The sequence below is a fragment of the Hylaeus anthracinus genome, unplaced genomic scaffold, assembly GCF_026225885.1.
Source record: "Hylaeus anthracinus isolate JK02 unplaced genomic scaffold, UHH_iyHylAnth1.0_haploid 12002, whole genome shotgun sequence".
Classification (NCBI taxonomy): Eukaryota; Metazoa; Arthropoda; class Insecta; order Hymenoptera; family Colletidae; genus Hylaeus; species Hylaeus anthracinus.
In genome coordinates this window covers 10,202,191-10,214,496 of record NW_026534349.1, presented here as the reverse complement: position 1 = coordinate 10,214,496, position 12,306 = coordinate 10,202,191, and the positions used below count along the sequence as shown (strand labels likewise).

Sequence of the window (12,306 nt, the reverse complement as noted above, 5' to 3'; positions counted from 1 at the left end):
AATACACTGTTAAAATTGCAGTCAATGCTTTTACAAAGATAATTGTTTTTGTGAAAGTCTTCCAAGTTCCAATTGTCATTATAAAACTATATTGCAGATATATCGCAACATCGAGACAAATAAAATTTTTTTTTATTTTATAATTATTTTCCTGGTAGATAAATCTCTGCAAATACAAACAAAATATTTCGTTTTATTTTCATAGTTAGAACCAAATTTACGATTTACAAGTAAAATAATTTTTGTTCTCGCAATACTTCATACAGTACACAAACGTAGTCACTGGAACTTTTCGTTTGATGATGTTTATGTAAATATGTACAAAGATATTTAACAAATTTCGGTTCATCATTGATCGTATCATAGTATTTGTGTACAGTGCGAATTCTTCTTTTTTCTCCTAATCTACTTCTGCATTTGTATCTTTATTGGATTTCAATTTTCTTCTGATATCATCAATATAGAGTGAGAGAGTGCTATTTTCTATCTTCACAGAAGACATAGATAAATATATATTTTCATAATCTTTCCTTATAAATGTAATTCGCTTACTTTAAAATCATTATTCGTTAATGTTAATAATATTAGTGTCGGTGCTCCTTTTTTCAATTTCATACTCCTTCAAAAATTTTTTTTAAATAAAACTTTGCGTAACTGAAATAAGATTTGAGTATGTTTCAAAGATATTGCGTAATATGTTGTTTTCTCAATAATAACGCCTTATTACAAGTCGATTTAAAACCTCGAGATGGACGTTCATTACCGAATAATTAAATAAAGTAACGTCTATTACAACAATCTCCGATGTACATTATTGAATAATTTTTCCCTCCTTTCCCAATGGTTGAAGAAGATCACTATTTAAAAAAAATATAATAACTTAATTTATAAACAACGTCACATGAGAACATCTCGACGGTTTCAATTCCACTTTAATATACACAGAATTTTTCAAAATTACAATGTATAGATAATAATATGTAAAAACAACGCTTATGATCAATTATTACAAAAAAAAAAAGAAAGGTAACAATAAGTAAAAATTGTGAAAGCTGCCAGTTATCGAACGAAAGCCATGTACATTATCATTTAAATATAAGTTCCTTCGTTATTCAGTCAGTCACTTAGCAAATTCAATTCTCACCCAAAATAAAAAGCGACATTATTTCTGACTAAAAGAGAGATCAAAATACATTGCCACTTGTTGCATAAAAGTTAATTAAAGTAAGAATACAATAAGTATTATTAATATTTTCTTAAAACATACATGAATCGTTTCTGTATATCTTAATATTCACTGCCTTATAGACAAGTCCTGTTTTGTAACATACAATTGATCAGATTAAAGAATACGTTAAACGTTTTCTATGGATGTACATGCATAGTTTCTGCGAGAGATGTGACTAATTAAAATTAATCGCAGAATAATGACCCTCTACTCTCAAATAATCGTCGATCAAAATGATATTAAGTACGAAACAAATATCAAGCAAGATTCCCATGAAAGTATGCTCAAATTTAACGAGTTGCAATGAAATCATGCTGTTAAATTGTCGTTTTTCTTAAAAATGGAGAATTAAGTTCAAGTAACCGGTGCGTATACTCGAACTTCAACATCATCCAGTCGGAAAATTGTAAGATTGGATTGCAAAGAAAAATCTCTGTCATTTGTTTCGACTTTCTGATGGATGTTGTCCGTATCAAATGTGTGCAATCGGTGTAATCAAACGTATCGCTTCACGATTGTAGTAGAAAGATAAAAACAAACGAAATACGCTTAGTAAGAAAGTCATTCACATAAGAACTATAGAAAAAAGATCTTACAGTACGAGAAAGAAAGTGATTAAAATAAATACAAACACATCCCTCTAATCTAAGTGTCGCTGCCTAAGAGTGAGTGGGTTTGCGCAACTGTGAGTACATTTAAAAGGTTGCCCTTTAAAAATACGTAAAAAAAAACAACGACTAATGTCTCATTTTGTTTTTTTTCTTTCATCTGATCATTGAGAATTAAAAAGCTATGCAGCGAAAACTCTTGCGTTTGTCGTAATATAGCTAAAAAAGAGAAAACAGTTCTACAACAAAAAGTTTAAGGAAAGGTGTGTAACGTTTTACCATGTTATTCTTGACTTTGCTTGCTTTTGATAATCAAAAAATTCTAATAATGATAATGTAACCAAGGAGACTTAAGAAATCATAATGGCATACCTCTCTATTAAACTTCCATTTCGTTTAAAACTTAGAAATCACTTAGATAACTTTATACACGATCATTTATAACAATGTAAATTGTAATCATTGCATTAATATTTAACATATATATTCTTATATGTAATATATGTATATTTGTGTGTGGATGTCTTGTCTGATCTATTTCCTAGTTTAATAATAAAACTATAATACTAAGTTATGTTGGTACCACGCCTTTCCGAGATCAGAGTCTGTTTCTTTTTTTATGTTTTTTCCTTTTTTTTTATTTATTTTCTTGGTACATATACTATTATCGACGCATCATTCACATACCAAATTTATTGTCAATTTTCAACTTAACTTTTATTATATCTCTGTATTAAAATCACGACGATCTCGATTCGTTTGTAAGCGATTCACGAAATATTCATAAAATATATACGAGTATATTTGCTTCAATATAAAATTTACAATTCCGAAATCTGGAACGTACTTCCTGCAGTACGTACAGGAAATTCTTTCCATGATATATTAAAACACGAGTACCAATCGTTTAATACAACTTTTATCAGTTTTGAATCAAACTCAAGCTCGGGCTGGGCAGTACTTCTAACGTGTACGTGAATGTTTATGTGCGAGTACGTGTACGTGTACGTGTGTGTGTTTATGTAAGTTTCAAATTTTCATTAAGGAGTTTCACAGAAAATGTTCTCGAATATCGTATAAAATATGTAATCTGGTTAAAACGCAGATCAATTAAAATAAACGCATTCTGGATTTAGACAGTACTGCTTAATCCTTCGTCGACGCACTGGGTGTGTCTTACATCTAGTTTTCCAAGTATTCTGGTGCTGTATAAATTCTGAACAAGTTCAGATGTACTCGTAGACTTTTAAAGCAGGTATTTTAACCGTTATAAAGGCCTAAATTTTGTTTATTTTCTTTCTATAAATCGTAGTTGGAGTCCAAGTTCCAAGTATACGTGACTTTGACTGTGACTCAAAATCCTCAGTGCGTTAAGGGGAGATTAAGTGCGTGTACGAGAATCTAAGTTTAACATAAAGACATACAATCTGTGACGCTACAGTATCTGACAGTTTTCTTTTTTATTTTGACAGTGGAACATTTTCGACGGAAACTCTGTTAAATGTTGTTGTGAAACGTGTATATATGTATACATATATATATATATATATATATAATCCGAACGTGTTTACAATCATGTATTCACGCTTAACCCTTTGAAGCGTACATTTACGAGCAAACCGCATGCTAAGTTACTAGCACTTGATAAAAGAAATTGAAATTATAAAAGATAGTTTTCGTGATACGCGTGTTGACTAAAACCACTAATTCTGCGATCACAATATGCAATATAAATATTATATTCAGCGTTTGTAAATGTTATATTTACACGATAGAGATTATATCGTACAATATTAATGGTATCGTGGATAAAATGAACCTTGAGCGAAATAAGAATGAGAAAAACTTAAAATAACGTGTGGTCGTAGACGATAATCACAGCACTTCAAAGGGTTAATATATCTTGTGTGTAATCGTGTATATGCGCGTATGGATGATTTTTTTATGTGATGGTAGGCACTGATGGGGGTGGATGGCTGCATGGCGAGCAGGTTCAAGCAGGCTAGTCCTTGATCAATCTGTATATATGATGTTGTGCACCGTGTTCGGACGTCGACACCTCGAACACGTATGCCGTGCACAGTAACGTTTCCTGCGTATCCCTGTTCGTAACAACCTGAAAGCAAAATACAAGACCACCGTTATTTTACACGTATCTAATGATCGTACATATTATGCATTACTATGTATACATTAATAAATAATTTATACATGTTTAAATAAATATCAATTAATTTTATTTACGTGTTACATATTTGCAGATTTTATTTTCGCTATAGTTAAATAGTAAAGGAAGATTAGATCAATAGTGCACAGTAAAACTTTTGAGGCTGTTAGAGGGGAAAAAGGAGTAGCTCGTGAATTTTGTTATATGAAAGGTGGTATTAATCTACTGTTATTTACATGTCTTACAAAACTGAATAATTTGTAATTATGCATCATTTTAAATAATAGTTCAGAGTTAAGGCGGCAAGTGTGCTCTGAAGCGTACCTTTGGAAGTGCGAAAGTAAGATGAAGAAAACGAAATTCTTGACTTCGTATTTTCCTTACAGTTAATTGTCAAGAGCAATTGCTATTACTTTCTCTTTTAAAGAATAAACATAGCTAATGATACTTATCTTCTATTTAGAGAAATGATTTTAATTTCTCGTTACAACTCTGCAGCTGTGCATAATAGAATATATGTATACATGCTCGCACAATTGAGTGGCTGATGATGGTCTGAATGCAGAAAATATGTATCGTACCTGGAGAATAGTGAAATTCTCAAGAACGCTGTTCATCATGTACTTTTCCGGCAGGTGCTTCAATTTGTGTATGAAGTTGATCATGTACTCGCACATCGGTGAACGGCTAATGCGATAAACGAACCTGCCATTTTCGAACCTAGCGTATTCCGTTTCTACTTTCTCCACCACCTGTTTTCCGAAAGAGCAGACTTTGGTCGAACACGTTATCGTCATGTTCTCGTTGCCTTCGTACCTGTTCAAAAGACACTCGCATTAGCGACAATGAAACTTGTTTAGTTCTTCAGTAAGGAGCACTGAACCATATATGGCTGACATGGGGATCAACGTGTTAAAAAATAATTATGCTGGATAATTATGCGTCAACCCACCTAAGATAATAACTTAGGAAAATATGAAAATTTCATAACTTACTGGCTTGTCACCCCGTAGAAGGCTCCAGCTTCGTCCTGAATGTTCGTATTGAGATCAGCCCAGAATTTAACAAGGAAAAAGGCTGCCTGGGGTCCCTTGTCGTAGAGCTCCTTTAGGCCACCCTTTTTCTCCGGGAATTTGTCATATATCTGCCTAACATCAACAGCCTCCAGCAGCGGATCCGCGTAAGTCGCGGATCCTCCTATATGGACGAACAGGTGTTTGTGGTACTGGAAACGCAAAAGAAACGTTTGGACGTTCATTAAAGTCAGATTACGACTTTCAGTCAGTATATTCGGATTTCTCGGATATTACGAGCACCGATAAGACTTATGACGGTCATCAGAAGTACGAACGGTAATTTAGTTTTTCCCTGAGCACTGGCAAACGCGTCGAACCCTCTACCGAGAAATTCAAACGACCACCTAACGATCTAGCTTTTTGCGTCTACTTGATTCTTTTGCAGTATATCAGAAGGGGAACGTTTTCTTTGACGCATAAACCTATTTATTGTGCTTTAAGTGAACTTTGCCTAAGCATTTTAAACCGTTGCACTTGGATGTTTCCTCTGAGGGAGCATTGGAAGCCCAGAGAACTTTGGCAGAGACTACACAAGATAAATTCACTCGAGCGCAACATTTTCAGAGGTGTATGCTTCCTTGATGGTTTCCATTCAAGTAGGAAAAAAACAACAATGTGGTATGCATACTGAGGTATGCAGGGTGGACCAGTTTAATGAATCCAGCTGGATATTTCCGAAGGATAGAATGAATGGTAATTCATCATACCCGTTACAATAAATTACATGCTTTTAATGCTACATTATTCAATATGACATAATTCCAGTTAGCACATTCAGCAACAAAATAGCTTCAAGTGCAGAGGATTAACTTGAATGTAAAGTTCAATAAAAATAACAGAGACAAATTAAATTTCATTAACTCTATCAAACTATTAACCATTTCGTTTCTTTTAGGGTAAAAGTACTGCAGTCTTTTAAATTTCAGTGGATAGAAGTACACGTTTAATTATAAACAAAAGGACATGTTTGCTACAAACAGTTGTATATAAAATATTGGCTAATACCTTCATTGAGAATATTGGAGTACTTACAATATCTTGGTCTCTCTGCTGATCCATGTAGGCCGAGAACTCTACAAGTCTGAGCTTGTGGGTTGCGATGGCACGTCCTTCCCAGGGCGGGGGTGGTTGAGCCTGGACCATGTCACCGCTCGAGACTGCCGTCGCCGGTTTCCCGGTGTACGCCGGTTGCGAGAACGGCTTGACATCTTGCGACGTTCCTGGCTGGAGACCCGGTGGCCAAAATTGCTGAAAAGACGACATCCTGGTTTCCTTTTGCTACCTTTAAACGTTAACTGCTTCGCAGTTTAAAATGTTCAGATTTATTTCTAGAATAAAACGTCCAACAGTTCCCTGGAACGTAGCGAATATCACGGAGTGAGACACTGCTGTTGCATTTAACCTTTTCCAATTGAATTTTATTCATTTTTATTTTTTAGGAATGTAGCACTAAACCTACCGAGGTTTCATTTATTCCTATTTCTACCGTGATCGAACAAATGATTAGTCTTAAAGACTAATCAAACGATTGTATATAATTCATACATTGCAGAGAAGAACTGTATACAAAAGTTTTAAAACGGACATTTGACTGGTTGTGACAGGTTCAGTGTTAATTGTATTAGGGTTGGCTATAAGTCAAAAGTTGTAGCCAGATAATAAACAGCTTTCCTTCTGTTTATGTTATTCTTCAACGAATGTTTAATCTAAATGTAAGTACTCTAGTCTTATGTTACATGTAGCATTTGTGGATTAAGTACTACTGAACGTTTTCTGATTATATTAATTTAGACGAAATTATCGAGAGAATTGAAGTTCGCGACCTCCTACACCATTATTGCAAACTCGATAATATAAATTTAAGGAGAAATAGCAGTTCAATACCTACGAAATGGTATATGTAATATAAAACTTAAACACTTTTATTCGGTTTAAATATTCGTTCAAAATGAACGCAGAAAGAAGGAAGAAAAAATGGGAAAAAACTTTCGGTTCATCCCAATAATTTGCGTAAAAATAAAAAAACATCGATGATAAAATACTAAATTTCTTGGAAACTGTTGGATTTGTAGAAATAAACCAGACTCTACTTTTTGATGATTTTGAAAGAAGAAACGAGGTGTCTTCCTGTTCGTCTGTGTTTGTCATCTATATATTCCGTCAGACTTTTAATCAAATTCCATGCAAAATTCTACAGAAATAAGTTAACAATTGCGCTAGGAAGATATCTCATTTTTCTCCGTGAGCCATCGAGCCCTCGGGTGAGGTGCGATCGCGATCAGCTTCGTAACAGGGCGAAAGAAGAAAAAAAAACACACAAAAAATGAGAAAAAAAAATATATGTACACATAAGTGAAGGAAAATAATAGTAGTCGTATTATGTGAAGAGAGAAAGACAGTTTGGTAAGCCACAATGACGCTTCACAACGCATAATTATGCCAAAAAAATACGTGTATATACATACATACATACATACATACATACATATTGTGTATGTATGTATAGATATGTATGCAACCCGTGTATGTAAGTGTGTATATATGCCCAGGTGATACATATGTAAAAGATAGAGCGACGGACAAATCGAACAATACACAACAAGGGCCCCCAGGGGCGTAGCAGCAGAGAGCGAGGGGTATCGTTTTTTCGAGGATGGTTAGTTTTTGTCGCGCAAGCTTCCATGACGAAGAAAAAGAAAATGCAAACTCGCTGCTCGAAATGCTGTTTTTTTTTTCTCTGGTTCCGTTTTCGTTCATTCATTTATTTTTTATTTTTTTTTTTCTGGACGAGAGAGCCGTACTTAAAGCGCGCTGCGAACAAGAAAGAGGAATCGATAAGCGGAAGAGAGAAGCACAGACCGAGAAAAGAGGGATGACAGAAACGAAATCAAAGGAAGAAAAGCTACCTTTCGCGACTTATTGCACCGTTGTCCTTTATTCTTAGAAAAGACACTTTGTCGAACAGACAAGTATTATTATGGATCAAAGCGCGAAAGGAAAATGCCGGGTCGACGTTCGAACAATGTCGAAACACGAAATAGAGCCTTGACGTGTAATTTAACCGGTGACTTTTAAAGGGTATTTCCAATTTTAACTTTGAATAAGTCGATTTTTTTTTTAATTTTTTTTCCATAAAGTATATGTCTTCAAAGATATATCTGCAACAGGATATGTACTGATACCCGCAAAAGTAACGAAGTTACACATAGATGTTTGAAGGACACCGTTTCGCAATTAGTATGTATATTTTTCTCCCTGTTTCGACCTTTATTTAACCTCTTCACGCCCTTAGCCACATATGTAGACGTTTAGTTCTTTATAATTATAATTATTGTCAATAAAAAAAAGAACAAAAATTTGGTAATAACAAAAAAAAAAACAGAAGAAGAGGAAAGTCCATTGTACGGTTCGGATTGGAGGACTAATCGCAAGTATACGTACTTCCATATAATCGATAGGAGAAACTTTAAATGCGTTTGTCTCAAAACCTCATTTCTTTTATATGGCTGACACGATATCTTAAGATTTAATCCACCGATCTACTTAAAATTTGAACACAATCTTTAGAAAATGTGCCGATATCGTACGAACCAACATTTAAAAAATCTATCGATTTTTTATCATTTTCTAGCATGCTGAAGATGAACAAAGTATTTTTATTTCATTTACTGAACTAGACCTTTTATCGTGAAGAGAATTCTTTAACAAAAGGAATAAATAATAATCACACCGTATGGAGAGTGAGGTAGAATTTTCTTTGATTTTCCACAGTTAAGGGCATACGAAATGACGCGAACAATTCTTCAACTTGAAGGAAATGCCCTCCACGATAGTTGGACGATGACTAAGCATTTTTTAGTGAAAAGGTTAACATCAACTTCCAAGAAATAGGATTGTTTATTCATGTAAACACTGCCAGACGAAACAGCTGAGTGGAAGTCGCGAAAGAAACTTTTGAGACAGGTTGATGTGAATGAAAATTAGGTCGTTTAAGGGGAAGGTATTCTAGTATATTCTAGTCTAGAACTTTCAAAACATATGTTTTCCTTTTTTGGTACTTTCACAAAGTGTTCGCCTTCAAAATTATAACTGCTAAAGCATTTTACAAAGTTCGAGAGAAGTTAGTCTAAAGAGATGATAAACATTAACGCTTAACCTACCGACGTTCATTTGTAACAATTTTTATCGTTATGGGAAAAGTGACTAGTCTTAAAGGCACTTTTTTCAATTGAATGCAAAAATATTTTACATGGAACTGAATTGAATAATGCACGAAACAATTGTATACAGAGTGTCCTAGAATTAATGTAAGAACAGAAAATGTGGGGTAGCTGAGACGATTCAGAACCACAATTTCCTTTGCAAAAATGTCGGATGACGTTTCGTTAATAATTCAAAAACGAAGCGCCATCCGACATTTTTGTAAAGGAAATTGTGGTTCGGAATCGTCTCAACTATCCCCATTTCCAGTTCTTACACTAATTCTGGGTCACCATGTCTAATTCGTATATAGCATATAAGAACTGCATATAGAAATTTGAAAACGGTCATTTGACCGGTCGTGGTAGGTTCAGTGTTAAATACGATTTCCAGATAATCATGTTTTTTAAAATGATCGCCATGTCGAGTACTAGTCTTCTAGTTGAGCTAATGACTATGAAATTTGGAGTGAAGTTCCGGAACATGTGCATTTAACGATTTTCAAAATCTGATTTTTTTTCTACAGTTTTCTACGCGATACGGATGATAACAAAATCAATATCTAAGGTTCATAATATTTCCAGTTCTTTTCGGGTCACAGCGACGCTGATACCAAGGGAGAAGACAACCATGAAGATACTTTTTCGAAAAGGAACTGTACAAGATTACTTGCATTACGTTTTGTTGAAAGTAAACGACGTGTACTCTTAAAATACGAATAAAGAAGAAAATAAAAAATCCTCATGGACGTAAACAAAAAGATCCAAAAGACTATCTAAAGATCGATGTTCTAGACTAGAATACCCCTTAACAAACCACATGACGACCGCTCTTTGGCAAGCGGAATGACTGGTTACAGGGCGAAGCGGTTAGAAAAAAAAAAAAACAGATACGAACTTTAAAGAAGAAGCCAAACCGACAGTGTAGCGATGAAAGTTAACTTTCTCAAGACGACGAGACACCGTTCTCGACTCTTCTCCAACTCGATCGAACAGCGATTGTCGTGACGCCTCGAACATACCCGACCGCAGGGGAACGCTTCGATAACGATAATTGGCGATTCGCGACAATTCGATTTACACGAGGCCCCCGTTCAAAAGGACACCAGTACGGATCGAGCAGTCTCGTTTCGCGTGCGTTACGTATCTAGTTTGCGAAAGCGGAACGATCTTTCTCTCTTTTCGTGGTCACCGACGTGTCTTGTCGTCTCACCCCAAAGCTCGTGGCTCGTTTAAGGAGAATCGCAGGCCGATCAAAATACTTCATCCAAGGGTTTCTTTTTTTTTTTCCGTGATTCGGGACTTACCGCTCCGGGATAGGAGATAGGGGTGGAAGCGTGAAGGGCAAGGGGCCCCACGAGGGCGGGGGGCATCTTGTTGTGTATCGCACTCCCAGCTGATACTATCTGGGCGCTCGACATGCTCGACATTGTCTGGAGCGCCTTCTCCTTGGCGGCATGATCCTAACAAATTGTCAAACCGATTACAACGCGTTGTCGCTGTTGATAACGAGGAGTCATCGCAAGTACAGTTTGGGAAACAAGCATCGACACACTCGCTTCTTTAAACATATTTTTATGTATAATACCATAAGAGGGTGCAACGTTTTAACGGCTCGAAAAAAGAGAGGTGTTTTTAGACATTTTTTTTTTTTAAGAAACTGCACGCTAGAATATTTTCAAATTTTCATTAGGATTTATTGAACTTTCGAACAAACAAACACTGATTTTGTAATGCCGTTCTTAACATGGAGTTGCTACAGTTACTTCTTTAGATCCTTCTTTAAACTTCATTTTTTCTGTATTTGGCTGGACTAGTTAAAAAGTTTACGAGATTTCCCATTCTACACGCAATTCCTCGAATGCTCGCACTTTTCACCCGATATGCTCAAATTGTCCTCTTTTCTTTCTTCTGCGCATGTATCATGTGGTATTGTGCATTGCTAACGCAAAATATAATGTCTGATTTGATTAAAAAAAGTATTAGAGAGTTTGTTTACACGTGCCACGACTCCAAACGTAACGAAACTGCTTATTTATTATACAGAGTGTCCCAGAATTAGTGTAAGAACCAGAAATGGAGCTGAGACGATTCTGAACCACAATTTCCTTTTTATAACAAAAAGCTGTACAAACTTATATCATTTCTGTAACCAGTTAATAAAATTCTATTTCAAACATTTTTAATCGTAACTTACTTAAATTTGGCGATTGTAATATTGTAAATTTGATCATAATGCTTTGTCCCGGTATATATTTAAAAGCGAATACATACATCGAATAAAAATGTTTAAAGAAAATCGTATTCGTTGCACAAACTGCGCGTAATTTTCAGTACGATCGAGAAAAGTCGCAAGGTAGTAAAAGTATCAGGGAAACTTTGTTTGCAAAACTTTTAATTTTAATTTCCCATTGGCATTTAGAGGAAGCCGCGCAGATAAAATTAAATCGATAAGCGATTACTCGTCGTTGCATAATTTCTTCATCTGCCGTCGGTGCCCTCTCTCTCCCTGCCCCGCTGCTGTCGCTATTTTAACTTGACCGTAGTTGATGTCATCGATCGCTATCGAGAAACGGCAATGCAGTTGATTGCAGAAACGAGCCTGGTTTTCGGTTGCGAAATTCGCGGGAATTTTGCGCTTTTATCGGAAAGCCGTCGTTTTAATCAGCGGCTCCCGACCGAAAATCGCTGACGAGGCGAATGAGAGGTTCGTTCACGTGATATCCGGGAAATTGGCGCGTCTCCCCCTCGTAACCCCGCCCGACGGTACAGGGCTTTTCAATCTCGTTCATAAATCCGTAATAGAAGAGCCATTACAAGCTCTGCCGTTCGGAATGAAGCGTGCCGCGTAACAATGCCAACTGCAAAGGGTTCTGGTACTGGTGGTTCTGCGCATCAAAAAATTCTTAACTTTTTTCTGTCGCTCCCTATTCTCTCGACCTCCTATCCCGTGGACGTCTGTACACCGTGTGTACGCACCTCTGTTAATCTTGTTAACCCAGAGGGACCGAATCGGCCTAATCGGATT

At 35.8% G+C, this 12,306-nt stretch overlaps 1 protein-coding gene across 8 annotated transcripts in view; it reads right to left on the bottom strand.

Annotated features, from left to right (window-relative positions):
- Positions 1 to 173: 173 nt before the first annotated feature.
- The window catches only part of LOC128892055 (protein scalloped), a 215,384-nt gene continuing 203,251 nt past the window's right edge, over positions 174 to 12,306 (bottom strand). For 7 of the 8 annotated variants that reach the window (XM_054152138.1, XM_054152134.1, XM_054152132.1 and 4 more), the window contains 5 exons: positions 10,586 to 10,741; positions 6,112 to 6,327; positions 4,999 to 5,228; positions 4,585 to 4,819; positions 174 to 3,952 (listed from right to left, as the gene is read on the bottom strand). In XM_054152138.1, the coding sequence (XP_054008113.1) occupies positions 3,839 to 3,952; positions 4,585 to 4,819; positions 4,999 to 5,228; positions 6,112 to 6,327; positions 10,586 to 10,741 (951 nt within the window). In that variant the 3' untranslated portion in view covers positions 174 to 3,838. The remainder of the gene's footprint in view (positions 3,953 to 4,584; positions 4,820 to 4,998; positions 5,229 to 6,111; positions 6,328 to 10,585; positions 10,742 to 12,306) is intronic. The other variant, XM_054152140.1, reaches the window with a different exon arrangement.